A 25,414-nucleotide genomic window follows, 5' to 3' on the forward strand; every position below is an offset into this window, starting at 1 on the left:
GGGCCAGGATGCCATTGGCCTTCTTGGTCACCGGGGCACACTGCTAGCTCGTGTTAACTTGGCTGTCAACCGGCACACCTAGGTTCTGGTCCACCATGGAGCTTTCCAACTACTCATTCCCAAGCCTGTAGCTTTGCATGGGGTTGTGGCTGAAATGTAGGACCCAGCACTTGGCCTTGTTGAACCTCAAAATTGGCCTCAGCAATCAATCCAGCCTGTCCAATATACATTATCATAGCTGTTCACTCTATGTAATTTTCCTTTGTCTGTGTATCCCATAAGTTATGTGGATAAACCATGTTAGAGGGTATAACTCTTCCTATGCTACAGAATAGTACCATACTTGAAGCTTGGAAACTCGGATGTACGTAACGTTAAATCATGTTGTATGTTTAGACAGAAGTTAAGTTTGGCCTCTTCAGTACACCCTTCTGGTTTTCTTAGCTACATGCAGTTAATGGAGTGAATAAACAAAATAATTTTATGTTAAACCTAGTAGTAGTTCTCATTTCAAATAGTTAATCTCTAATTCACAAGTATTGACATTCTGTATGATTGATGTGAAAGTTCTTGGGAAACGTTTTGTTATTGTTGAAATTGAAAGAGTGATAAAGCAAGGTGGGTTTTTAATATAGCAAGATTGATGGGAAAGGCTGTTAAGCACTGTTTGGATTTGTTTTTTCTGCTGATACTGTTGTCAAAATGAAGTGGTGACTGCTATGAGCTCTGGCTTCTGCAAGAACAGCAGCTTGTAAGAACCTTCTTCAGGATTCTGGATAACATGCTGTTCAAGATACTTCTTTGCTTAAATAATTTTTTTGCCATGTAAAATAATTTGATTTAGCTGTTTCTTGTATCTATTATTTTATTATTTTTCTTCCTTTTCAGTATCCTGTTCTTGAAATATGGAAAACAAGCAAAATAATTGCTTTTTGTGGCATCTTGTTTCCGGAGTCTTCATTTCTCAGTTGCTTGATTGGAATATCAGTGTTTTGCTTTTCAGATCATGCAATATTCACAAGGTCCAAATGTATTTGACTAAATGTAATTCTTCAGAGTATTAAGGTTGTATGTGTAGTAATGTTTACATTATTTAATTTTGCTGGTGAAAAGTTTTCAGTTCAAAGTGACTTTTTTCAGAGTTTTGTTGGATTCTGGTAGGATTTCTGTGGAGGTAGTTGTTCAGTTTTCATTCATCATTTCAGAGTATACTTGGTAACCTTCTGGAAGGACAGGGAACTGCTTGAAAGAGTCCAGTGCAGAGCCACGAAGATGCTTAAGGGAGTGGAACATCTCCCTTATGAGGAAAGGCTGAGGGAGCTGGGTCTCTTTAGCTTGGAGGAAACTGAAGGGCGACCTCATCAGTGTTTACAAATACGTTACAGGCGAGTGTCAGGAGGACGGAGCCAGGCTTTTTTTCAGTGATGTCTAGTGATGGGACAAGGGGCAGTGGGTGCAAACTGGAACATAGGAGGTTCCACGTAAACATCAGAAAAAACTTCTTTACTGTGAGAGTGACAGAGCATTGGAACAGGCTGCCCAGAGAGGTTGTGGAGTCTCCTTTGCTGGAGACATTCAAAACATTTCTGTGTGATGTGCTCTAGGTGATCCTGCTCTGTCAGGGAGGTTGGACTAGATGATCTTTCAAGGTCCCTTCCAACCTCTAAGATTCTGTAATTCTGTGAACTCCCACCTCCCTACAACCTTCTTTCAGGTAGTTGTAGAGAGCAGTAAGGTCTCCCCTCTGCCTCCTCTTCTTCAAAGTAAACAATCCCAGTTCCTTCATCCTCTCCTTGTAGGATTTATTCTCCAGACCTTTCACCAGCTCGGTAGCTTTCCTCTGGCCACGCTCCAGCAACTTGACATCCTTCTTGTAGTGAGGGCCCTAGAACTGCACACAGTACTCAGGGTGTGGCCTCACCAGTACTGAGTACAGAGGCACGATCACTTCTGTACTCCTGCTGTCCACACTATTCCTGATGGGGGCCAGGATGCCATTGGCCTTCTTGGTCACCGGGGCACACTGCTAGCTCGTGTTAACTTGGCTGTCAACCGGCACACCTAGGTTCTGGTCCACCATGGAGCTTTCCAACTACTCATTCCCAAGCCTGTAGCTTTGCATGGGGTTGTGGCTGAAATGTAGGACCCAGCACTTGGCCTTGTTGAACCTCAAAATTGGCCTCAGCAATCAATCCAGCCTGTCCAATATACATTATCATAGCTGTTCACTCTATGTAATTTTCCTTTGTCTGTGTATCCCATAAGTTATGTGGATAAACCATGTTAGAGGGTATAACTCTTCCTATGCTACAGAATAGTACCATACTTGAAGCTTGGAAACTCGGATGTACGTAACGTTAAATCATGTTGTATGTTTAGACAGAAGTTAAGTTTGGCCTCTTCAGTACACCCTTCTGGTTTTCTTAGCTACATGCAGTTAATGGAGTGAATAAACAAAATAATTTTATGTTAAACCTAGTAGTAGTTCTCATTTCAAATAGTTAATCTCTAATTCACAAGTATTGACATTCTGTATGATTGATGTGAAAGTTCTTGGGAAACGTTTTGTTATTGTTGAAATTGAAAGAGTGATAAAGCAAGGTGGGTTTTTAATATAGCAAGATTGATGGGAAAGGCTGTTAAGCACTGTTTGGATTTGTTTTTTCTGCTGATACTGTTGTCAAAATGAAGTGGTGACTGCTATGAGCTCTGGCTTCTGCAAGAACAGCAGCTTGTAAGAACCTTCTTCAGGATTCTGGATAACATGCTGTTCAAGATACTTCTTTGCTTAAATAATTTTTTTGCCATGTAAAATAATTTGATTTAGCTGTTTCTTGTATCTATTATTTTATTATTTTTCTTCCTTTTCAGTATCCTGTTCTTGAAATATGGAAAACAAGCAAAATAATTGCTTTTTGTGGCATCTTGTTTCCGGAGTCTTCATTTCTCAGTTGCTTGATTGGAATATCAGTGTTTTGCTTTTCAGATCATGCAATATTCACAAGGTCCAAATGTATTTGACTAAATGTAATTCTTCAGAGTATTAAGGTTGTATGTGTAGTAATGTTTACATTATTTAATTTTGCTGGTGAAAAGTTTTCAGTTCAAAGTGACTTTTTTCAGAGTTTTGTTGGATTCTGGTAGGATTTCTGTGGAGGTAGTTGTTCAGTTTTCATTCATCATTTCAGAGTATACTTGGTAACCTTTCCTTTAGAGAGAACGTTTTCTGAATTTCTGTTGTCATTACACAGTCGTCAATTAAAGGTAAAAGTGTCATTGATGCCCTCAAAACTTTGGTGGATTTTATATATGAGGATCTACTTTCATGCATTAAGATGTTTACTTCTAGTTTAGCTGCTCAAGTAATAAGTCAGGTTTTTCATGTTTCTCAGCTGAAACTAGGAAAGGTGCAATTGTGCCATTTGTTCCCACAAGCCCTCCTCCCCCATGCAAAAAACAACAAAACATCTTCTGCAAAAAACAAAGGGGTTTGTACTTGAAAACGATGGTGGTTAGTGCTTTGACATACCTGTGAGATAACAGATTCCCTTACATGGGAAAATAACCTTCTGCACATATACACACAAATACATCTGTATTTTGTAAAACTGAACATCTAAGAAAATGAAAAGGTGGAAAGGGTGAGAAAAATCTACTTTAATTTTCAAGGATCCCTATTAAACTTGCTGCTCTCTCCTCAGTTTATGATCAGTTTTGTGTTAGTGTCCTTTTGAAGGTTCTCATTTTTGTTACTGGCAGTATATATGTAGGATCCTAAATAAAAAGAAGTAACTGTTACTGAATGGATCTTGATAAATTCCTGCATGAGATTGTCTTAGAGTTGATGAAGATGGAGCACTGGATAATATGCTGCAGGAATCCTGTCCCATACAAGCTTTCTTTCTGAAAGTTTGTTTGATTCAAGTTATTCCTGTTTTCCAGATTATCAGGTAGTTGAAAGAGATCAGTGTTCTACAAACTCTTTCTATTGTTGCTGATTAAAGACTACAAAGGAGAAGAGTATTTTTTTCTCTTAGGTAGCTACTCCTGACAATTTTTTTTCAGAAGCTGGGGAAAAAAGCAGGACAGAAGAAAGCTGTAGCCCCTAATGGTCCTTGTGAAAGTCAAATACTTGTTTAACAAAAGCTATTCCTTAAATCCTAGGGATTTACATACTTCTGTCAGTAGTGGTAAGAAGCCAGGATTTTTAACACGTAAGCTTCTAAAATGACGTTTGTCGTACTTTAATCAACTCTCTGTATTTGGATCATAGCTCTTAGAAAATTATTCTAAACGGAAACAATTACTACACAGAAACGTTTTATTTACTCATTTGTATCTGTGCTTTATATGACTTAAAAAAAAATATTACCAGCATTAGCCACAAGATGGCCACATTTGCATAGGATTTTTAAAAACAGAACCTTCCTCTTTCCATCTGGTTGGCTATATACCATAAATATACATTATTTTTAAAGGAATAAAAAGTCAAAGAAGACTATAAAGCTCTAATGTATAATTTAGTAATGATGTTACAGTTAAAACGTGACTGGTTTTCTTTTGAGTATTTATGTGGCAGTATGATGGAAACACTCATTCAAGAAGAAGTGTTCAGAAAAGATTTAATTTCTTATTTCAGAGGTGCTTTCTGAGCACTGACAGATTGACAATTGAGATGGTGTCAACAAGGCTGACAGATGGAACTAAGTTATAGTCTTTCTAGAAACACCTGTTTGGCAGCCTTAGTTAAGTTGAGGAGATTGAGTTCTTCCTCTTGCTTATTGTTTTAATTGTGTTCCTCATTCCTCATACTTACTTCAGGAGCTCTTGAAAAGGCATAATTACTTTTTTGAGAAAAAGCGTACAATATTAGATGCAATAAGCTAGATATTTGTGAGTGGCTGACTAGATTCTCCTTTCAGACCAGTCTGAGTGTGTCAAAGCAATGCCTCTAGGAAGACAGTGCAATAACTGACTTGAAAAGAGTAGAATACAGCCTAGTTGCTGTATTGCAAAACTGGTTGAAAACTATTAGTCAGCTCTTGAGCATTGTTTGAAATTTTATCTCTGTAATGTAGAGATCTGAAGAGATTGATATATTAAAACATTGTTTTCTGCCTTGATCATATTGGCAAGTGTTTATACTTCTGGATATTTTATTGCTTTAGCTTGATCTGGAGCATCTCCTCTCATTCCAAGAATGGCAGTAGTTATTTAATCCCTATTTGTGAGCTGTAATGTCTTAAATGTTGAACATGAGGGCAGATCTAAGCACTGTTTGAAGACCACTCATATAAAGTAGTTTACTGACTTCAGGATTTGCTGGAAAGAGTATTGATTTGTTGTAGATTGGTATAGTAATTCCAGCTGTTGGTCAGTCAGTTCCCTCCAGTCTGTGTGTATAGTTAGTACTTCAGACTTTTTTTTTTTTTTTTAACATGACATGATGTAGGTTAACTAAGCTAACTCCAGATCAGTAGATGACCTTGTAATTGATGTAAACAATGTCCAGAAAGACCTGAGTATATTCTAACATATGATTGTGTGGCTATTGGTTTAATTTGAGGTTTTTTGTGTTCTTTTGTATTTGGGTGTGTTTGTTTTTTTTTTCCTATGTCACGTGTTTTTTGAATTATCACAGTAGTTTGTGGGTAGAGAGGAAGGAGTGGAATGTGGTATGTCTCAGTGAGGTTTTGTTAAACTTGCATCTCTAGTCGTTCCTCTTCTGTCTGTCTTCTTTTTCAAATTTCAGATTCTGACTTAGCCAGCAGTTTCCCTGTACTATAATGTAAAACATTCAGTATGAATATTATAATGGCATTATGTAGTAGAAGATACTATATTTTTCGCCTGAAAAATTGAACACTTTTAAATTATTTTCTATACTTTTAACTTGTTTGCACCATTTAGACACTAGTCCCTGAAAGCTGTTTCTAATACCACACATAAAATGCAATTTATTGTTATACATGTTTCTCTTATTTTTTTTTAAATTTATTTTGGTTTTTGTTGTTTGGGTTTTTTTTCATTTTTTTTAAAGTAATCTGAACCTCTCTTCATAGCCTTCCAGCCGTAAGGTGTGTCAAGTTTGTAAATACTTCTGGAGAGAGCAAGGTACAACTGTACTTTATGGAACTTAAGAATTTTAGATGTTACCTATGTAACAATATGAGATTGTATACAGGTAAGAAGTCACAGGATTACAGAGAGGTTGAGGTTGGAAAGGACCTGATGCGATCATCTGGTCCAGTGCCCCTGCTCAAGCAGGGCCACCTAGATCTAGGTGTCCAGGAACATGTCTAGATGGATTTTCAGTGCCTGCTAAGATAAAGACACTAAAACCTTCCTGGGCAGCCTGTTCCTGTGCTTGATTACCCTTATAGTAAAAAAGTGTAAAAAATGTAGTAAAGTAAAAAATGAGAGGGGAAATAAGCTGAACTGGGACTGGGAGATGTGGGTGCTCTAAAGTCCTGATTAAGTCCGCAAAAATAATTGTAGTGTTATTGTTGTGTAAATTGGAGAAAACTACACACTTCCATTCCCCTTTTCAACCTTTTTTGGAAGTGACATGTAATTGTCTTTGTTAAAGAAGCAGACTTTTGTCCAAGCTCAGCAAATGTACAGCTTTGCTTTATTGTAGTGTATGCTTGACACTGTAGGCCTAGCAGTCTGAATGTATTGGCATATATTCAGGATAGTCTAGAGGTAATTTCTTTGCACTCTAGATTTTTTAAGTGATCTAAACAACTGTTAAAAACCAAAAACAAGTATGTAGAACTAGAACTTGCTCAAAACTTACAAAAGAAATTGCCAGCATAGTAAAGCTACCATTCAGCTCAGTAACAAATCTTTTTGTGGTTAAGCAGAAATACTTTTCAGTTGCCTAGTGTTTCTTCATTGTTACTTTAAAAACATTGTGTAATGTTAAAAACTATTAGTGTTAATTTATGACAAGCATAGACTTTGGTTGAAGAAATCAGTGAGTGTGACACTCGTTCATTCACCACTATAGAAGGAATCTTTTATTACCAAAAAATTAGATTTTCAAGTTTCAGTAGGTTCCAAATAAACAACTTCATCTTTTGAGAAATCCTCCATCCCAAATACTGTATTTTCCATGGTTTGATTTGAAATAATAAACAATGCAGGTGCCTTCAAATTTTAAATTTATTTTAAAATTTCAATAATAAGGAAATTAAGCAGAAATTTTAGTTTGTTGTTGGCTCTTCTCTCAAGGTAACAAAATAATTAAAGAAGTGAACTGTTGGATGCTGCTTTTGCTCCTTTTGTTGACTGTTTTCCTCCTCTTAGTACAATTTCATGCCTTGTTGATATTCTAAAGTATTTTTCTCTCTTTTGCTCTCATCCTATATAAATTTCCTGTTTTTTTGTCTTCTAATTTATCTAGTTTCACTGCTTCTTTTATTTTTTTTTTTATTTTTTTTTTATATATATATATATTTACCTCCTGGTTATCTACTCTAATTTTGTGTTCTTCTGGGCTACCTATTCTGTTTCTCAAAGAGAAGAAGCTCACGAAATGTGCAATATTTCATCTCTTCTGCTGTCTCCTAGGTGCTAGAGTTCAGTTGAGCAACAACAGATTATTCATGTTTATTTCCCAGAGGGATCAGAATTACTGTGTACTCAGCCAAAATTGAAATGTGGTGACGGGTTAGTTGGTATTTGTTTGGGTTTTAATTTATTTATTTTTGTGGTGGTGTTTGTTTTTTTTGTAGGTTCTGTTTTGGTTTTTAACATAAACTGTGGTGTGTATAGGAAAATATTCTACTGTTTTGGACAGCCAACAGACAGTGATGTCCCTTGGGGCTCTTAGATCCTGATTGTACCTCTCTTTGAAGAAGCTGTATTTCTAGTTAATATTTACAAAGTGGTTGTACTTGAAATTTACTCTTAATACAACCAGATAGTCTTCAGAGCTGATTGTTTCTTACTTTAAAACACCTTGTCAATGAGATCATGCAATACAGCATGTGAAAGGGTATCTGGACTCCATAGTATGTTGGAAGTAACAGTATTTGTGTTTCTTTGTTTGCACTAATTCTTTTCATTCACTTCTTTTCCACAACGTGCAGTGCAGGGATGCATGAAGCATCACAACTATTTTGCTGAAAAAGCCATATTAATCATGCTTTGGAATGTACAGTACATGAATGATAGAAATTTAATATGACTGCCTGATCAAATTAGCCTTTCCTTTGCCTGGAGGCGTCTGTTAGTGTGTCTACATATTACAGCATGTTTACTTCATGGTGGTAACAGTTTTGTCTTTTTTGTTTTGCATGTACAGCTGGAAGGGCCATGTGTTCTGCAAATACAGAAAATACGCAATGTTGCTGCACCAAAGGATAATGAGGAATCTCAGGCTGCTCCCAGAATGTTACGTTTACAGATGACTGATGGACACACAAGCTGCACAGCTGTAGAATACAGTAGCATGTCAAAAATTAGGTGAAAAACTTTTCAAAGTTTTGCTGTGATGCTTAAATATCCTTGAGATAATGGGAGTGTCCTTAATAATACATGGAAAAATTGCTTGACAAAATTGGTTTCCCTCTCAAATCTCGTATGTAAAGGAGAACCCTAAATTCAGTTCCTGCACCTGGGTCAGGGAAATCCCAAGCATAAATACAGGCTGGGTGGGGAATGGATTGAGAATGTCCCTGGGGAAGAGGATTTAGGGGTGTTAGTTGATGAGAAACTCAAATTGAGCAGGCACTTGCAGCCCAGAAAGTCAGCTGCATCCTGGGTTGCATCAAAAGAAGTGTGGCCAGCAGGTCGATCTACTCTGCTCTGGTGAGACTCCACCTGGAATATTATGTCCAGTTCTGGAGCCTCCAACCTAAGAAGGACAAGAGCCCCTGGAGCAAGTCCAGAGGACTGCAAGTCCTACTCACTTGAAAGGTTATAACTGTGTCCTGTTTTTTACAAGAAAAATCATAGTTCTCAGGTTGTGCCTCTTGTCATATCTTTCAATTATGGGCTGGAGATGGGTGATTCTTGCATGCATCTGCTGTTGTTTTTCATAGGGTAGATGCACATGAGAAGAAAGTGAAGTATTTCCTTGTGGAGGTTGACCACAGAGACAACATCCATATGTTTTTAAGTGACAGAGTAATGAGAGAAGCAGCACTACAAGATAGATGTTTTTAATACATATTCTGGTACAGTCCTAGGTGGTAGTAATTTATAGAAAGCTTCTTTTCTAACAGCTCTTTGTTTCTTCCTAAGTTAAATGTCTAAAACAAATGAGGTGATTAACCATCTGGAGATCCTCTACTTATTAGCTACAAATGCATCCTAGGATAAAGAACTTAGGCAACTGACTTTGAAACATCTTCTGTTAGTCTAAACAAATAACATCCTTAGTTTGGTATCGTTAAATTGGATTTTAACCAAGCAGATGATTTGCAAACATTCATCTCTGTTTGAATCTAATTTGCAATATGGCATTTTTGTGTAATGAATGGGAAGGGTTCCAATAAGGCTATTGAAAAGTGCTGTGCATACTGAAGGAATTACTGCAAAGGTTTTTTACGCTAATTTTTTATTATTAAATATGACAATGTTAAAATTATAATAGGAATATAATTTTATATGGGTTTGGTGGCAGAATATTAGTAAACATATTTGAAATATTTGGCTTTGTTTCTGCTTCTAGCCTGAACACTCCACCTGGAACAAAAATTAAGCTTTCAGGAGTTGTTGAAGTGAGAAATGGATTCTTGCTGTTGGATGACAGTAACACAACAGTTCTTGGAGGTGAAGTGGAGCATCTTATAGAAAAGTGGGAATTACAAAGGGTGAGGTAACACCACTGAAAATGCTTGTCTAAATGGATGCAAATTACAGCTGATGACATCAAGCTTAATGTGTTGACTGTGAACTTTCATAGGATAAGCTTTTAGAACATTATTTTTCCAACATTTTTAGGATGCAGCCAAATATATGTAAATATGGTTTATGTATATTGTTGCAAATATAGAAATGATAAGTACTCTTTGCATGGGAGCTGATGCCTTTCGTAGTCTGCAAAGATTGAAGACATTAATCAAACATATTAAATTGATTTTAGTGCAGTCATGTGTGGTTGCTTTCCTAAACAGTGTTTCATACCAAAATATCATAATGATGCCTTTTACAATTACTGTCTGCAGACTAAGTTTTTGAAGGAAAAAAAAATTACAATGAGTGTAGTGAAAGCACTGAAGTTGGTAACCCTACATTTGAATTCTGTTTTTTAGATTTCATCAGTCCTTTAGGTAAAATTTTAATTAGAAAGACAAATTGGAGGTTTTAATATCTTCCAATGAGTGAGAAATGCTTGTAAGCCCCCTATATTTCTCATTCTCATTTACTAATTGCAGTTTCCCAGAGCATCATTTTCTTTTTCTCTTTGCCCAGCTCGCAGTACATATTCAGCTTCCCACTGTCAATGTGGCCGTGTCAGAAATGCTGTGGGTAACAAGAAAATCAGTTTGGACAGGTGAACTGTGACCACTTGAAAACTGTAGTTCCAGTTCTATATCCAGACTGACAGCACAACGCTGACAGGGCTCAAAAAAGTCTATAGAAGCCAGATGCTGCTTGGATGGTACTTTCTTCATGAACTTGATGTTTCTGTCCTGTTCAGAGAGGTTTACAGAAGTTAGCAAGATTGTCAATTCTCATGGATATCTGAGTGAGGATACTGCCACTTCTTGTCTAATCTTGCCACCAAAGCTTAAATGAAATGTTGAACTGTGTTTGCGGAAAAAAACACAACAGAAAACTTGTATTTCTGTGACTATTTCAAATTACTTGTTTTTAAGCCTTTTTTCCTCTCCCCTACAATGTCTGAGAAGCGTTGATGATGAAGTAACTGTCTTTTATACTTACTGCAAAAGTTAGTGCTATTAAGTAAAATAATATTACAAAACCTTAATTCTAAAGTTGTATGTCCAGTCTTAAATTATTGCCCTTGCACCTACCTGTCAGCTTTGTTTTTTTAAGTGTCACTGGTGAAGTGACAGTAAATAAGTAATTAAGGAGTAAATGAGAAGAGAAATATAAGGTAACACATAGTGGACTTATTTAGATGAGACTGTTTTCCAAATAATTAGTGCTTCATTGTATTCCTAGTGTTCTGGTAGTGGCTGGTGTTTCAAGTGATAAGGATCAGTATCTGAGAGGTATTGCTGGTACACTTCTTACGAAGGAAGAGTACTTGTATTGCTGTTAATCAAAATATCAGTTAATAGGTAAATGAAGGCTGAAACGAATTTTGCTTAAGTGAGACTGGTAAACTTTTATATTTTTAAATCAGAATCTGTCAAATTATGAATTATCTAAAACTACAGTTCTCTAGTATACGTTACGATTTTTCTGTTGTGGTGTAGGTAAGGTTACATGATGGGGAAAAAGGAGTGGTTTTATGTATATTTCAAAATTCATATTAGGTTAGAGGTGTGAGGGTGTAATAATATATAATTTTTAGGAGTTTAGTCTCATATTGTAAACCTTTGTTTCTTAAGATTTCCTAGGAAATAATATTTTTGTCACAGTCCAAATACCAAGGGTAAAAGAGGCACATTAAGTGTTTATAACAAAATTTATTGTTAATTATAGCTGCTGTTGTGCTACCAGCAAATTCAATTGTGAGCTAAAAGATGTTGGTTTTGTTACTAATTTGCTTTTTATTCAGTGCAAAGTGAAATTTACTTATGAGTAAGGCAGTTATTCTTGCTTCTCAGCAGACACTGCTACCTTAGAAGAAAGTGTCAAGGCTGTTACTTAACATGAGGCAGAGTTCTTTAATTCTGGATAACAATTTTTTCCAATAAATTGTTATGATTCAAAATCCATATAGGTAAATGTTAGTAAATAGGCAGTCAATTTTTAAGTGCTTTTTTGCTGTTTGCAAACAATAGTAATTTGAAACAATCTTGTTCTTGTATATTTTCCTTGATTCTGATTTGAGACAGAAAAAAAACAAAAAACCAACAACTTAAACTTAAGCATGTTCTTCCTGATCATAGGACATGAGGAATTAACTATGATCAAATGCTTGAGTTCTTAGGCTGTCCTATAAATATTTTCAGTATAATTTGATTAAGTGCTGGAGTTCATTCCAGAATTGCCTACATTCCTCTGGATCCAAATAAACAAATGAAAAAGTGTAAGGTTTGTCTGACCTAAAGTGAAGCAGCTTGGTCACAAAATGACTGTTGTACTGTGCTGCTTCAGTTAACAGATACGGGAAGGTATGACTGTTCTACAGTGATCAGCCCTTGGTTAGCTCATAATTCTAAGGAAGCAATTTAAGTGAAATGATTTAAACTAAAACAACAACAAAAAAGTATGATTTCTGCTCTTCTAAGTGCTTTGTTTTGAATAATTTATTGAATACTTTATCTGTTTTTTGCTCCAGCACATGAAGAAAAGGAATTTTTTTTTTTTTTTTTCAACCTTGAAAGGAATTAATAACTCTAAATTACTTAGAAAATGGTCTTTGGTTCCTGAATAAAAGTAATTAACTTGAAAAGAGTGAACCAAGTGTTTTGCTTTGCCTTTTACTTAGCCAAATTAATCTCTTAATTATTTTAAGAAATATTCTGATAGTATAATAGTTTAAAGCATATTCACATTTATAGTACAGTTCTCACATGGTAGAATTAAGTCACATCAGCATAATAAATGTACAGGTGAGGGTCATGTATAGCCTTAAGTAATTAAAACTTTCTCTGCCAGTGGGAAGTAGTGAGTGATATATATAATCATGTATGACTGTCCTAGTGGGGAAAAAAGAGATAATAAGAAATGAAGATTCTAAGACAGACACATTATGGGAAATAATATTTTGAAGCATTTTAACAGCATTAAAGACTTATTCACACTTTTTTCACTTCTGAAACCAAATACTTTTGTGTAATATGAAATAATTAACACATAACCAACTGTTGATTCCAGTGTATTTAATTCTCTTGCAGGTTACAAAAAGTGTATTGACTACGAACAGATATTTTAATGCAACATTTTATAAATCCATCTTTGTTTTGAAGCCTGGATTATTGATTGCCTAATTGTGGCTAAGAGTTTAGAGCACTTCTTTTCTGTACAGATTCTGTATCAGAAATTGTTATGCTTATTGTTATGGTGTTTGCTATCCAAAGATGTGCTGATCAGTTTAGTGTATGGCCTTTTCATTGGGAGATTTCCTAGTGGCACAGCATTTTGTTTCCAAGAGTGGCAAAAAGATGGTTTTCAGGGAGAGCACAGAACCTTAGAGGATTAGTCATCCTCTCAGTATTTGCTTATGTGTGGGTTCATGAATTTCACAGAACGGTTGAGGTTGTAGGAGACCTCTGGAGGTGATCTGGTCCAACACCCCTGCTTAAGCAGGGCCACCTTGAGCTGGTTGCTTAGGACCACAACCAGGTAGTTTTATGCTGTTCCAAGGATGGAGACTCCACAACCACCCTGGGCACCCTGTGCCAGTGTTTAGCCACCCTCATGGGATAAAAAGTAGTTTTCTGATTTTCAGAGGGAGTCCTCCTGCAATTCAGTTTGTGCTCATTGTCTCTAGTTCTGTCACTGGGCACTACTGAAAAGAGCTTGGGTCCACCTTCTTTACAGTCTCCCTTCAGGTATTTGTATAAATGAGTAAGATGCCCCTGAACCTTCATTTCTCTAGGCTGTATTGATCCAGTTCCTTTTTAAACATGTGCTTTTTTTAAACTGTGCCTTTACAGGCTCTAGTGACAGCATATTGGGTGCTATGTAAAGACACTGGGTGCAGTGTAAAGAAACCAGGCGCTGTGTAAAGAAAAGAAACATCTGCTGCCTAGTTTATGTTCTGTTTTATTCATTTAGTGTAGATTTTGGTATGCAAATGAGTTTTCTGCATTTGCTGTTTGTGTTGCCTTAATGATTTTGCAAGTTTTCATAATTTTCTTCATCACCCTGCCCTTCATCTAACCTTCCCCTTAAGTTAAGTGCCCCAGGATTTTAACTATATAATATTTTTTTATGCTTAAAATGTTAATCTTTAAAGTTTCATATACTTTCTTAAACAGTTAAATTTTTCATATAGTCTGCTTTCTGTTTACAATTGATCAAAAATTTTCTTTTGCAGAGTTTAGCAAAACATAACAGGAGTAACATTGGAACAGAAGGTGGCCCTCCCCCTTTTGTACCTTTTGGGCAGGTATAGTGTACTTCTTTGTGTCATTTCATTAAAAAAGCTGTATCATGATACCTAGAGGATCTGGTTCTAGTTAGGTAAAAGCTATCAAAACACCTTAGATTGTGATCACTTGGATCTAAAAAATGTGCCTGCTTTAAAAAAATTGCATTGATCCTGTCACTTGGTTGTGCCAATTTAAATTGAACATTTTTCCTCTCAATTTCAAACTTAAAATTTTATTTAGTATGTGGAGCCTTTGATTCTTCTGACGAGATTAGTAGATGCTAACATACTCCTTTCTGAAGCATGTAAGGTATTTACAGGATCATACTAGCTGTATCATGAACTAAGCTTAAAATGTAAAAGTCTGAGTCATTCTTTTCAGCCTTTCTAGGAGACCAGGAAGAGTGTGTTTTCAATAAAGACATACAGATGTCCTAGGTCTGCGTTTTGTAGTCATATTCTTTATCTAAAGTTGTGCTACTCTAATGGAATAATACTTTGTTTTTTTTCAGATGAGAGGAGGCAGGATTATTAACCAAATCTTTTTTTTGTATTTTCAGAAGTGTGCATCTCACATGCAAGTGGATAGCAGAGACCTTGATCGCAGGAAGACTCTGCAAATGACCAATACTGTAAAACCGGTTGCGGATAACGATGAATTTGAAAAGCAGAGAACAGCTGCTATTGCAGAAGTAGCAAAGAGCAAGGAGGTTGGAATGCATGTGTTGCAGCTTTTGACTTACTGTGGTTGATCTTTAGTTGTTAAGTATTTCATTCTTAAATATCAAATGTTTTCGGATGTTTGCCTGCTTATAATTCTACTCCTGTATCTTTAAAATGATGAATCAAAAATAGTCCTTTTGGAGTAATGGGTATGTTCTTATTTTAATAAAGCTAATATGTATATCGTAAACCTTTATTGCATGTACAGTTTTGATTTGATAGCACTATTAAAAAATGTCATTTTTGCAATTTAGTTAAGTTGATTTAAGTAAATGTAGGTTATCCATTTTAATCTGCCTTTTTTTTTTTTTTTTTTCAAATTCTCAAAAAAACATAATTGCCTGCATTCAGTTGGAAAGAATAGCTAGGAAGTTTAGTCGTCATGTGTCAGGGTTTTGTGTTGTCCCTTGGTTTTTGGTTCAGTTTATTTTTCAAATTTGCTTGGTAAGTCATAAAAACTAGAATTATATATCCTTTTTACCATCTCATTTGGGCATAGGGGAAAAAATACCTGCCTAATACAATTGTCTCTTGTGTATGCGTGAGTTTTTGCTTTATTATTTTATGCAAAGCATAATAATAAAAAATACAACTGTATCAAATTCACTGCACTACTTCTACTAGTTAAACAATAGACTTATTTTCATAAGTTCTGTTTACTGAAATGTTATTTTTGTGCTTATCTAAAGACCAAGACATTTGGAGGAGGTGGTGGCAGTAGCAGAAGTAATCTCAGTGTGAACGCTGGAGGGAATCGAAGCAGGGAACTGTTCCAGAAAGAGAAGATAACAAAACCTGAGGGAAAGAATGAAGGTGTCTACAGAGAACTGGTAAGGTGGATGGCTTAAGTGGATCCTTAACTGTGTACTATTAAAAACCGAAAACCAAATGTAACAAAAATAAAACCAAAAATACCCTGAGAAATAAGGGCTTCCCTTTCAATGGATTTTGGAGACTGTTTAGAATACTAAGGGTGTTCTTGCCTTACTGAGTCAGGAGTTCTGATGTGGTTTTTGTAAAAAAAAAAAAAAAAGGATGTTGTCTTGTCCAGTAATATTTAAATCCAAGTCCTCATGAAATAAAAGTAGTAGTATACATGGTAGAGGACATGACAGTGTAGTTCTGTTTGCTTGTTTAAACAAACCTGACAGTTGTGCATGTTAACATTTATTACTTCATTTTAGGCAGAAAGACCTTAATCCTTTAATTTCAAGACATCAAATAATGTTTTAGTGTAGCTTTTATTCTGAGTTACTTTAATATTTCTTTTAAGAATCTCTCTTAAACTATTTCTTTGACCTTAAGAAAACTACATGGCTACTCTAATATTGAAAATAACAAAAGTAGAGATACTTCTGTTGTGACATGAGAATGTCATGCTTACAAGATGGGTTACCATCAGAGAATCTGAACTGTGCCCCTTATTCTAAAACATCAGTTTCTAGTATATTTCAAAACTTAATTTTGCCGAGAAGTGTTGTTTGAGATCACTGCGTTGAATTAAGTGTGTGTGAGATGAGCTGCCGTTGAAGTTTCTTGTTTGATTACTTCAGCAATCTAGAAGTTGTTGATGGAGGATGTATTTGTTATCAAGAACAACCCTGGAGAGGAATTAAGTATGCAAAACAATTAATAAACATGATTTGAATGATGAAAGTAGACTGAAAAAGAACTTGCAACATTGTAGTAACTCAGTAAACCTGTATTACAATATTGATTATAAACATAATTTATTTATTGTTGAATATTTTCTACCTTATTTACTTTTACCAAAGGTTTAACAATGGAAAGACATTTAGGAACAGTAACTGTCTGTTATAATTTTGTTTGTATAGTATATGCCATTGTCTTGCATCAAGGAGAGCCTCCAGCAGTGCTGCCTTTCAGCACTGTGCTCAGGAATGTCTATACAGAATTGAAGAAACACAGGCTGAAGGGACCTCAAGGGATGATTTAGTTGTCCCTCTGCCCTGTGTTACACCTTGTCATTCTTGACAACTATGTCTTGACCTAAGCAGACTTAAAAAAAACCCAATATGACAGACAAAACCCCAAACAAAACAAAAACAAAAAACCCCTACAAAATTAAATAATTGTTTAAAGCATTTTTTCCTTTTTTTTCTATGAACTGCAAGAAATTTGTAAAATGACAGTAATTCCAGCTTATCTAAACTTAGTGTTACGTCATTTGGCATACCTAGGTGCTATTTAGAGCAAGCAAATATGAACCCACTAAGCCTTTATAGACAGCCTTTTTCAACTATAAGTAATGATTTGTATATCTTAAAGTAATAGATAACTAATTTGTTTTGTCTTTTTATAATTGTGACATCATGTAGGTTTGATTATTAACTTCCATGTGCATTGTTAACTTGTGTGTATATTTAAAAACAGTTAAAGGTTTTTAATACATCTGGTGTGTTCCTGTCTGAGATACCTGAAGTGCTGTATATGTAGAGCTATGTAGATATAGGTAATGGAATCACAGAATAGAATCACAGAATGGTTAATTTTGGAAGGGACCTTAAAGATCACCAGGTTCCAACCTCCTTGCTATGAGCAGGGACACCTCATGCTAGACCAGGTTGCAAAAAGCCTCATCCAACCTGGCCTTAAACATCTCTATGGAGGGGGCTTTCACAACCTCCCTGGGCAACCTATTCCAGAGCCTTACTACCCTCACAGTGAAGAATTTCTTCTTTCTTCCTAAATCCCCCTCTTTCAGTTTAAAATCATTACCTATCACTTGTCCTGTTTCTACCCTTTCTGGTGAACAGCCCCTCCCCAGCTTTCATGTAGGCCCCCTTCAGATACTGGAAGGCTGCTCTAAGGTCTCCCTGAAGCCTTCTCTTCTCTAGGCTGAACAGCCCCAACTTTCTCAGCCTGTCTTCATAGCAGAGGTGCTCCAGCCTTTTGATCATCTTTGTGGCTCTTCTCTGGACCCTCTCCAACAGTTAGTTGCATGTCTTTCCTGTGCTGAGGGCTCAAGGACTGTACACAGTACTCCAGGTGAGATCTGACCAGAACAGAGTAGAGGGGCAGAATCACCTCCCTGGCCCTGCTAGCCACTCTTCTTTTGATGCAGCCCAGGATATCATCATGTTCTGTAAACTTTAGAATAAGAAGGCCTGTATTTCTGCAAGAGTAAGTTGTTTGTATTTCTTTCTTCTACAGAAGCTTTTGTAGTTATTTTTTTTCCATGTTTTACGAGCCTATAACTGGGTTTTGCCTTGTCTGTGAAAAGGGTTCAAATAGGAACAAATAGCTTGTTTTTATACCACTATTACTTGGAGAGATTCCCTTTAGTTTTCCTTTCAGAGAAAGTACATTACAAGCTATCAATACTGTTCCAGTCTACAGTGTAAGAACAGTAATCTAGGGGAGTTTACGCTTTAAACCACTTAGTATTAGAATTGAAAACTGATAAATTAGAAATAATCATAATAGTATTAAAAAAACCCCTATAGTTACTGATTGTTTGGACCTAAGAGAGAGACCGTATGTGAAGATTTTATATAAAATGGAAATATTTATCATCAATTAAATATGAAATCATGTTTCAGTTAAAAATTAATGAAAACTTAAAGTCCAATCTCGTATTCGTATATGAGAGTCTCTGTATCTTACAATTAGTTCTATGTGTACCTTTTGTTTCAGGTTGATGAAAAGGCTCTAAAACACATAACAGAGATGGGTTTTGGCAAAGAAGCAGCAAGACAGGCACTTATGGATAACAGTAACAACCTAGAGGCAGCATTAAATTTTCTTCTGAACAGCAGTAAACAGAAACCCATTCAGGGACCACCACCTAGAGGTAAAACTTGCAAAGAAACACTTTCTAACAGTGTCTACAAGCAAAAGAGTTTGTGTATGGTGAATGACAAATGTAGTTATGTAAGGACATGTCTGCATGTTTTTTTCCTGCGTCTAGAATGCATTGCAAACCTGAAAGCAAATATTTAGAAAAGGCCTTTATGTATTATATTCATGTAAAAAATGTTTAATTTCAAGACATAGATATGAATATTCTGAACTGTAAAATGTAAGGTATCTGTTTTGTCTATTATATAATCTTTAAAGATAGAAAATACAAACATTTTGTAAATAAAATAGTGTGTATACTTTTAATTTTTTTTCTTCACTCACAAATAACTTTTTATGTTTACAGGTAAAGGGAAGGGCCGAGGCCGAATAAGACCTGAAGATGAAGAAGAGCTAGGAAATGCCAGACCATCTGCACCAAGCACACTGTTTGATTTCTTGGAATCCAAAATGGGTACTCTAACAGTAGAGGGTAAGTTATTGAAATTAATGTATCTGGAACCAATATTGGATGGTGTTGGTGGAATTCTTTTTACTAACTTCAGCATCTAAAAGGTGGTTCCTGGAACTTCCACTGTAGTTAGCCATGAAAATCACAAGGAGTGCCAGAGAGCTCTTTCACTTCTTTGAAGAAAAGTCAAATAAATCACACTGTTGTTGGTTATACTTCTGTCTTGATTATAGAAGAACTTAGGGCATTTTTTGTCAGGCTTAGATGTCTGAAAGGCAGTAAGTCCTAGTTTATTAATATGATTTGATAAAGACTCCCTCAGCTCTAATGGACTTCCATGTTCAGAGGTAAAAAAAGAAAAAAAATGTAACTGCAGCCATTCTTCCTCAGTTTATAATCAAGAAGTTTGGTGTGCTTCCCAATTAATCGTAGTAATTGTGGTAAGCTTAATTGGGTTTGTATTTTCTCTGTGGAGGGGGAAAAAAATCTTTTTGGGTGCTATTTAAAGAACTATTTTCTTCTGGTTTTCCAATTTAATAACTGTGTAAGGATTGAGAGACAGGTATGATTTTAGAGGGAAGCAAAATAAACCGTCAGATTTAATGCAAAAGATTTGGGTTTTTTCTTTTATGTCCTTTTACTTGCTTTTCTTTCTGAAGAAGCCATACAGAAGTGTAGTTTATGCACCAGGATGTCTGTTTAGGTCTAAATTATTTAGTACTTTGGAAACTTGAACAGGCAGATGCATTAAAAGAAAAAAGAGGAAAATCCATACATCCTGAGGTCTCCAGAGGCTGCTGTAATATTAAAGTAAAACTCAAAGTAAGTTCAGTTGTAAATGGAGATCACTTTTGCATATGGCCTCGGAGGTGTTTCAGTGGCCAGCATAAAATGAAAATATTTGCTTCCATTATTTAACATGAAGGTTTTGTGATGGAGTTGTAATTTTTATCTCCCCGTAAAATAACACTTTATAAAAAGGGTACAAAAAGGTCATACTGGTTTATAGGAACAGTTTGATATTTTTTAATTTTCTAAGGAATGAGTGCATTTAAGGATTGACTGCATCTAGATGTATTTATTTTTTTAGCAAGTTCTAGAACAGTCTTTGTCAACTGGTCATAATAGATTCCTGTTTTCTGTATTTTCACTGGATTTGGGCTTAAACAATAACAAAACAACAACAATAAAAAAAAGGTTAAAAAACCCCAACCAAACTAGTATGGAAGAAGTGGAAGACAAACTTGTAGAAAGTAAAACTGAACAAGTTGCCCTCTTGTGAAAGATATGGCTGACTGTAATGGGATGTTACTCTCCCCCTCTGTTCTACTCTAATGAGATCCTGCCTGTAGTACTGTGTCCAACTCTGGAGCCCTCAACAGTAGAAGGACATGCAGTTGTTGGAGCAAGTCCAGAGAAGGGCCATGAAGGTCATTAGAGGGCTAGAGCACCTCTCCTATGAAGACAGGCTGAGAATTGGGGTGGTGCAGCCGGAGGAAGTGAAGGTTCAAGAAAGACCTCAAACCAGCCTTCCAGTATCTGAAGGAGGCCTACAGGAAAGCTGGGGGTGGGACTTTTTAGCAGGGGCTGTAGTAATAGCACAAGGAGTAATGGCTTTAAACGGGAAGAGGGAAGATTTAGGAAGAAAGAAGGTACATTAGGAAGAATTCTTTAGTGTGAGGTTGTTGAGACACTGGCACAGGTTGCTCAGGGAACCTGTGGATCCCTTCTCCCTGGAAGTGTTGAAGACCAGGTTGGATGGGTCTTTCAGCAACCTTGTGTAGTGGGAGGTGTCTTAACGATGCCTTGCAACCCAAACCATTCTATGATAAAATACTTTTCAAATATACAAGCATTCTGTATCAGCTGATGCAATTTTCTACACTGTTCAGGTGAATATAATTGCATTTTCAAAAGCTGCTGGAAATTGCGCTTGAGATACACCTTAAGACAACTCATTTCACTTACCAAAGATGAGATGGATTTTTACAGTGAACAGAAATGAAAACAGTTGTGTTGTTTTTCTCTCATATTAGACATGGGTTTTTCTTTGAGTAAATTTTGTGCTTATATGGACAGATTAGTTGAGGCTTTTATGTGTGACTAGAAGACATTTGAAGGAAAATTAATAAAAATAATCCCTGTGGGATGTATGTCTTATTACCAATAACTTATTGCAAGTAAGTAATAGTAATTTCTCAAGAATTGGGAAATGAGCGATCTGCTTCTGTTAAGATAATATAGCTATTTTTTAGTGTTTGCTTAGGGGGACTTTCATGACCCTTTCTTTGGGTTTACTCCATGTATGTAGTCAACTTGTTGTAGTGTAATAAAGCACTATGTGCTGTACTGTGCATGGTGTTAGGTGAGTTAAAAAAAATTATAATAGCATATACACTACAGTTTATAACCTTCAGAATTGTGTTTCAAAGATAAATACACTTTGCTAATGTGTATTTTTTCCCTCTTAAATTGAAAAAAAATTATTCTATAAATATCATAAGAATAAAACCATAGTTCTATGAAAACTTTGTAGAGGCTTTGTCCTCCCTTAGTGGTCAAAAGTTCTGCCATATTTCCTAACATGATAAGCAGGGCTTTTGTTTTGTGTTTTTTAACTCTATGTTGGTTTTACTAGCATTCTCTGAATGATAAGTAAGCAATCTGACATACTATTCCCCAGTTCAAGGTTGAAGGGGTTTTTTTGGTTGCATAAAGAAGAGTGTGGCCAGTAGGTTGGGGGAAGTCATTCTCTCCCTCTACTCTGCCCTGGTGAGGCCACAGCTGGAATACTGCATCCAGTTCTGGGCTCCTCAGTTCAGGAGAGACAAAGAGCTACTGGAGAGAGTCCAGAGGAGGGTGACAAGGATGACAGGGGGATTGGAGCATGTCTCTTATGAGGAGTGGATGGAAGAGCTGAGACTCTTTAGCCTGGAGATGAGAAGGCTGAGGGGAGACCTTATCAATGTATGTATCTGAAAGGTAAGTGCAAAGGAGATGGAGACAGGCTCTTCTCAATAGTTCCCAGTGTTAGAACAAGAGGCAGTGGGTACAGGTTGGAACACTGAAAGTTCCATTTAAATATGAGGAAAAATTCTTTACAGCGAGGGTGTCCTAGCATTGGAACAGGCTGCCCAGGGAGGTTGTGGAATCTCCATCTCTGGAGATATTCAAAACCCACCTGGATACAGTCCTGTGTAAAGTGTAAGGTTATTCTAATTCAATGGGAGGTTGGACTAGATGATCTCTGCAGGTCCCTTCCAACTGCAACAATTTCTGCGATTCTGTGAAAAAACAAAGCTTGTTAGCATTTTTAAGAGTTCAGAGAGTGTTCAGATTTTTGTTTAATCTCTTTTTAAGTATTTCTGCCTTTTTTCCTTGTAAAGAAATAATAATGCATGTTGTTGTACTTTCTATTATTTGAAAGTCAGCGGGCTTTATATTGGTTGTTTAGTTTAATTTTGTTAGTTTTTATTTTCCTTATTGAATGTGTTTTTCTGTCCCAGGTTTTATTTTTATCTTTCAGTCTACTTCAGATGATTTTTTCAAGAAACACATAGGCATATGCTGAGTTGTGGGCTTTTTGTCTCTTTAAAAAGTGGATTTTTCTCCTTTGCCAAGTTGGAGAGTGTGTATGCAGTCTGAATTCAAATACATCTTTAAAATATTGAAAGTATTATTTTTCAGCCATTTTCATGCCTCTGACGTTGAAATTTCTCATTTAAATTCCTAATTATTAGTTGTCTTAATGTTCCATGCTAACTGTGATTACATGCATGTTAATAGTGTTGGCTGAGTGATGATGTATCTTCAGTGATTGCACTTAGCATTGTGAACACTTTCATCCTGAAGTCTGCATCCAAGTGTTTGCAGAAAATGGGATATCTATTACTAGCACCTTTTCAATTTTGTGTGATCCTGTCAGTTGTTAGCAATAGAGACATGTAGTTCTCTCTTAGTATTAGAAAAATAGTGGTTTGAAATGAAAGCCACATCAGGGAAACTGTTAAAAACAACTCAAATATGTAACATTATAGAGCCCAGAATAAGTTATCTCCATTAATTCTTCTGCACAGCAGCTGTACTAAGCAGGCAGAAACACATAGGCAGGTGTTTCTCCATTTATATGAAGCATAGTGCAGCCTCCACTGAATATAAAAGAATAGTCTTTGTTCTGCAGTATTTCTGGCCCCTTGTCATTCTCTGTGCTCTCTAAAATCCCAGTTTGATTTAGATATTCAGAGAGATGGCCTTTGTATAGGGATAGTGATTTTGAATAAATGAACACATCTCTACTGTTATGCTAATAAATATGATGACCTGGAATAGCCATATTTATCATTATCATAAGTATTAGGTTTTCTATACACTTTAGACAGATTGAAATGTCTTCTAATTGACTGTGAGTCTGTGTAGAGGCAAAAACAAAAAGCAGTTTCGCTGAACTGAGATAAATTTGATTATCTCAAAGGTCTTTTCTAACCAAAATGGTTTTGTGATCCTATAAATATTTTTTTTAATTCCATGCCATGCCACATTTCCTTCAAAAATTACTTGTTTATTTTCAAGCATACAGAGGATTTATCTGCTTTTCTCTGTGCAGCCCTCCTTGTTTTTCTTACCTAGCATTTCTGATTGCACTTGAAAACTCAGTACTGTTAAGAATTTCTAAATTCACTTCTAGATTTGCAGTAATCAGACAGTAAGATAAATTGAAATACCTTTTTATTTTGTTTAGAAGGTACTTTTTAGAGATAAGACAATACATTAAACATTTCCTTGTTTGGTTTTTAAAGAAGTACAAATTAGTTGTAAGAAAGTAAAGTGTTACTCTTTTGCCTTGTAAGAGGTGTCTCATCATTTTTAATTTTAAATGGTTGGTGACACCTATTCAGATATTCAAATTAACTAATTTGAGTTTTGGTTGGAGAGAGAAACCTGCTGACTGAGAGATAACAAAAATAGCAGACAAAACTGCTGTCAACCAGCTGCCTTTGCTTGAATTCAGATCATGTCTACTACTGAAAGCAAAATATTTTCCCATTAATCTCCTTATTTTCCTTTTGTTATGAGGAACAATTCATTCATCTTTGCTAGCTTTTATAAATAAACACAAAGATTATCAGGGAGAACAAAACAGTGCCAAGAGCTCTGACTATAGAATTAAGGAATAATGGACAAAATGCTCAGAACCAGGCATGTTTCAGATACTTTGTCTCTTTTGGTTCATAGGGACTGATAACAGGTTGGTATTCCATTTGCTCAGGATCCAAAGCCACAAAAGCTTTTTGCAGAAATATACATCTTTGAAAGACTGAAGCAAAAATCAACATCTTAATATTTATTTGTTTGTTATTAAATGGTGTATGTGGTGAAAAATATAAGGATTATTTTGGTTAGAGCATTAACCCAGGATGCAGAAGGCTGAAACCTTTTCAGTTTCAGAAGTTCCTCTTCAGTCCTCTGAAAAGACAGGCTGTGCTTGAGGTGGACTTGTCATGCTTTTCCCACTAAAACGAACCTCCTGTGCAACACACTGCCACATTAATGGGATAATAGAAAAAACAAGTGAAGAGATAGCATATCTGTGTGGTCTGTTGATAGGGCCACAGCAGGAAGGAGAAAGTCATAGGCTGTAGTCTCTGTTCCTTTCTCCATCATGAACAGTTTCTTGCCCTGTTTCTTACTTTGACTGAGGTACAAATTTTTATTTAAAGGTGATGAATTAATTCTACTCCTATGGTAATGTCCTGGTTTGAGCCAGGATGAAGCCAATTTTTCTTTTTACTGATTTTTTTTTTTTTTTCCTTCAGTAAGCTTTCTTGTAGCTAGCACCAGTGTGTTCTGCTAGGCTGGTAAGACAGTGGAATGTTTTTCTAACTACTGAGGCTTCAAGGCTGCACCTGCACTCTGCCGGCTCAGACACTATGGGGAGATCTGTGACCCCCCCCCGTAGGAGGCTGAGTTAGATGGACAGCAAAATTGGCCAAAGATATTCCATTCCATATATCTACGTAAGCTCAGAGGAAGGTCAGAGATCACAGAAGACAACTTCCTTCCTTCTTCTCTGCCATCCATGGCCGGCGTCCAGGGAGGACTCTGTTCATCCATCACCGTCGATCCTCAGGCTTGATCTCTCCTGACCCCCATAACTCTGTGCTTTCTCCAGCAGCAGCTTCGGGATTCCTCAGGACTCTTCCCAGTTCAGGGAAGTGCTGTGGGAGTTGCTG

The 25,414-nt window shown here is 36.2% G+C and overlaps 1 protein-coding gene across 1 annotated transcript in view; it reads left to right on the forward strand.

Annotated features, from left to right (window-relative positions):
* The window catches only part of TDRD3 (tudor domain containing 3), a 65,509-nt gene that overhangs the window by 9,135 nt on the left and 30,960 nt on the right, over nt 1-25,414 (forward strand). The window contains exons 3-9 of the mRNA XM_010000862.1: nt 8,312-8,472; nt 9,683-9,824; nt 14,135-14,206; nt 14,749-14,898; nt 15,601-15,741; nt 18,569-18,725; nt 19,080-19,205. Coding sequence (XP_009999164.1) covers nt 8,399-8,472; nt 9,683-9,824; nt 14,135-14,206; nt 14,749-14,898; nt 15,601-15,741; nt 18,569-18,725; nt 19,080-19,205 — 862 coding nt within the window. The 5' untranslated portion in view covers nt 8,312-8,398. The remainder of the gene's footprint in view (nt 1-8,311; nt 8,473-9,682; nt 9,825-14,134; nt 14,207-14,748; nt 14,899-15,600; nt 15,742-18,568; nt 18,726-19,079; nt 19,206-25,414) is intronic.

The sequence above is a fragment of the Chaetura pelagica genome, unplaced genomic scaffold, assembly GCF_000747805.2.
Source record: "Chaetura pelagica isolate M959 unplaced genomic scaffold, ChaPel_1.0 scaffold115, whole genome shotgun sequence".
NCBI classification, from domain to species: Eukaryota; Metazoa; Chordata; class Aves; order Apodiformes; family Apodidae; genus Chaetura; species Chaetura pelagica.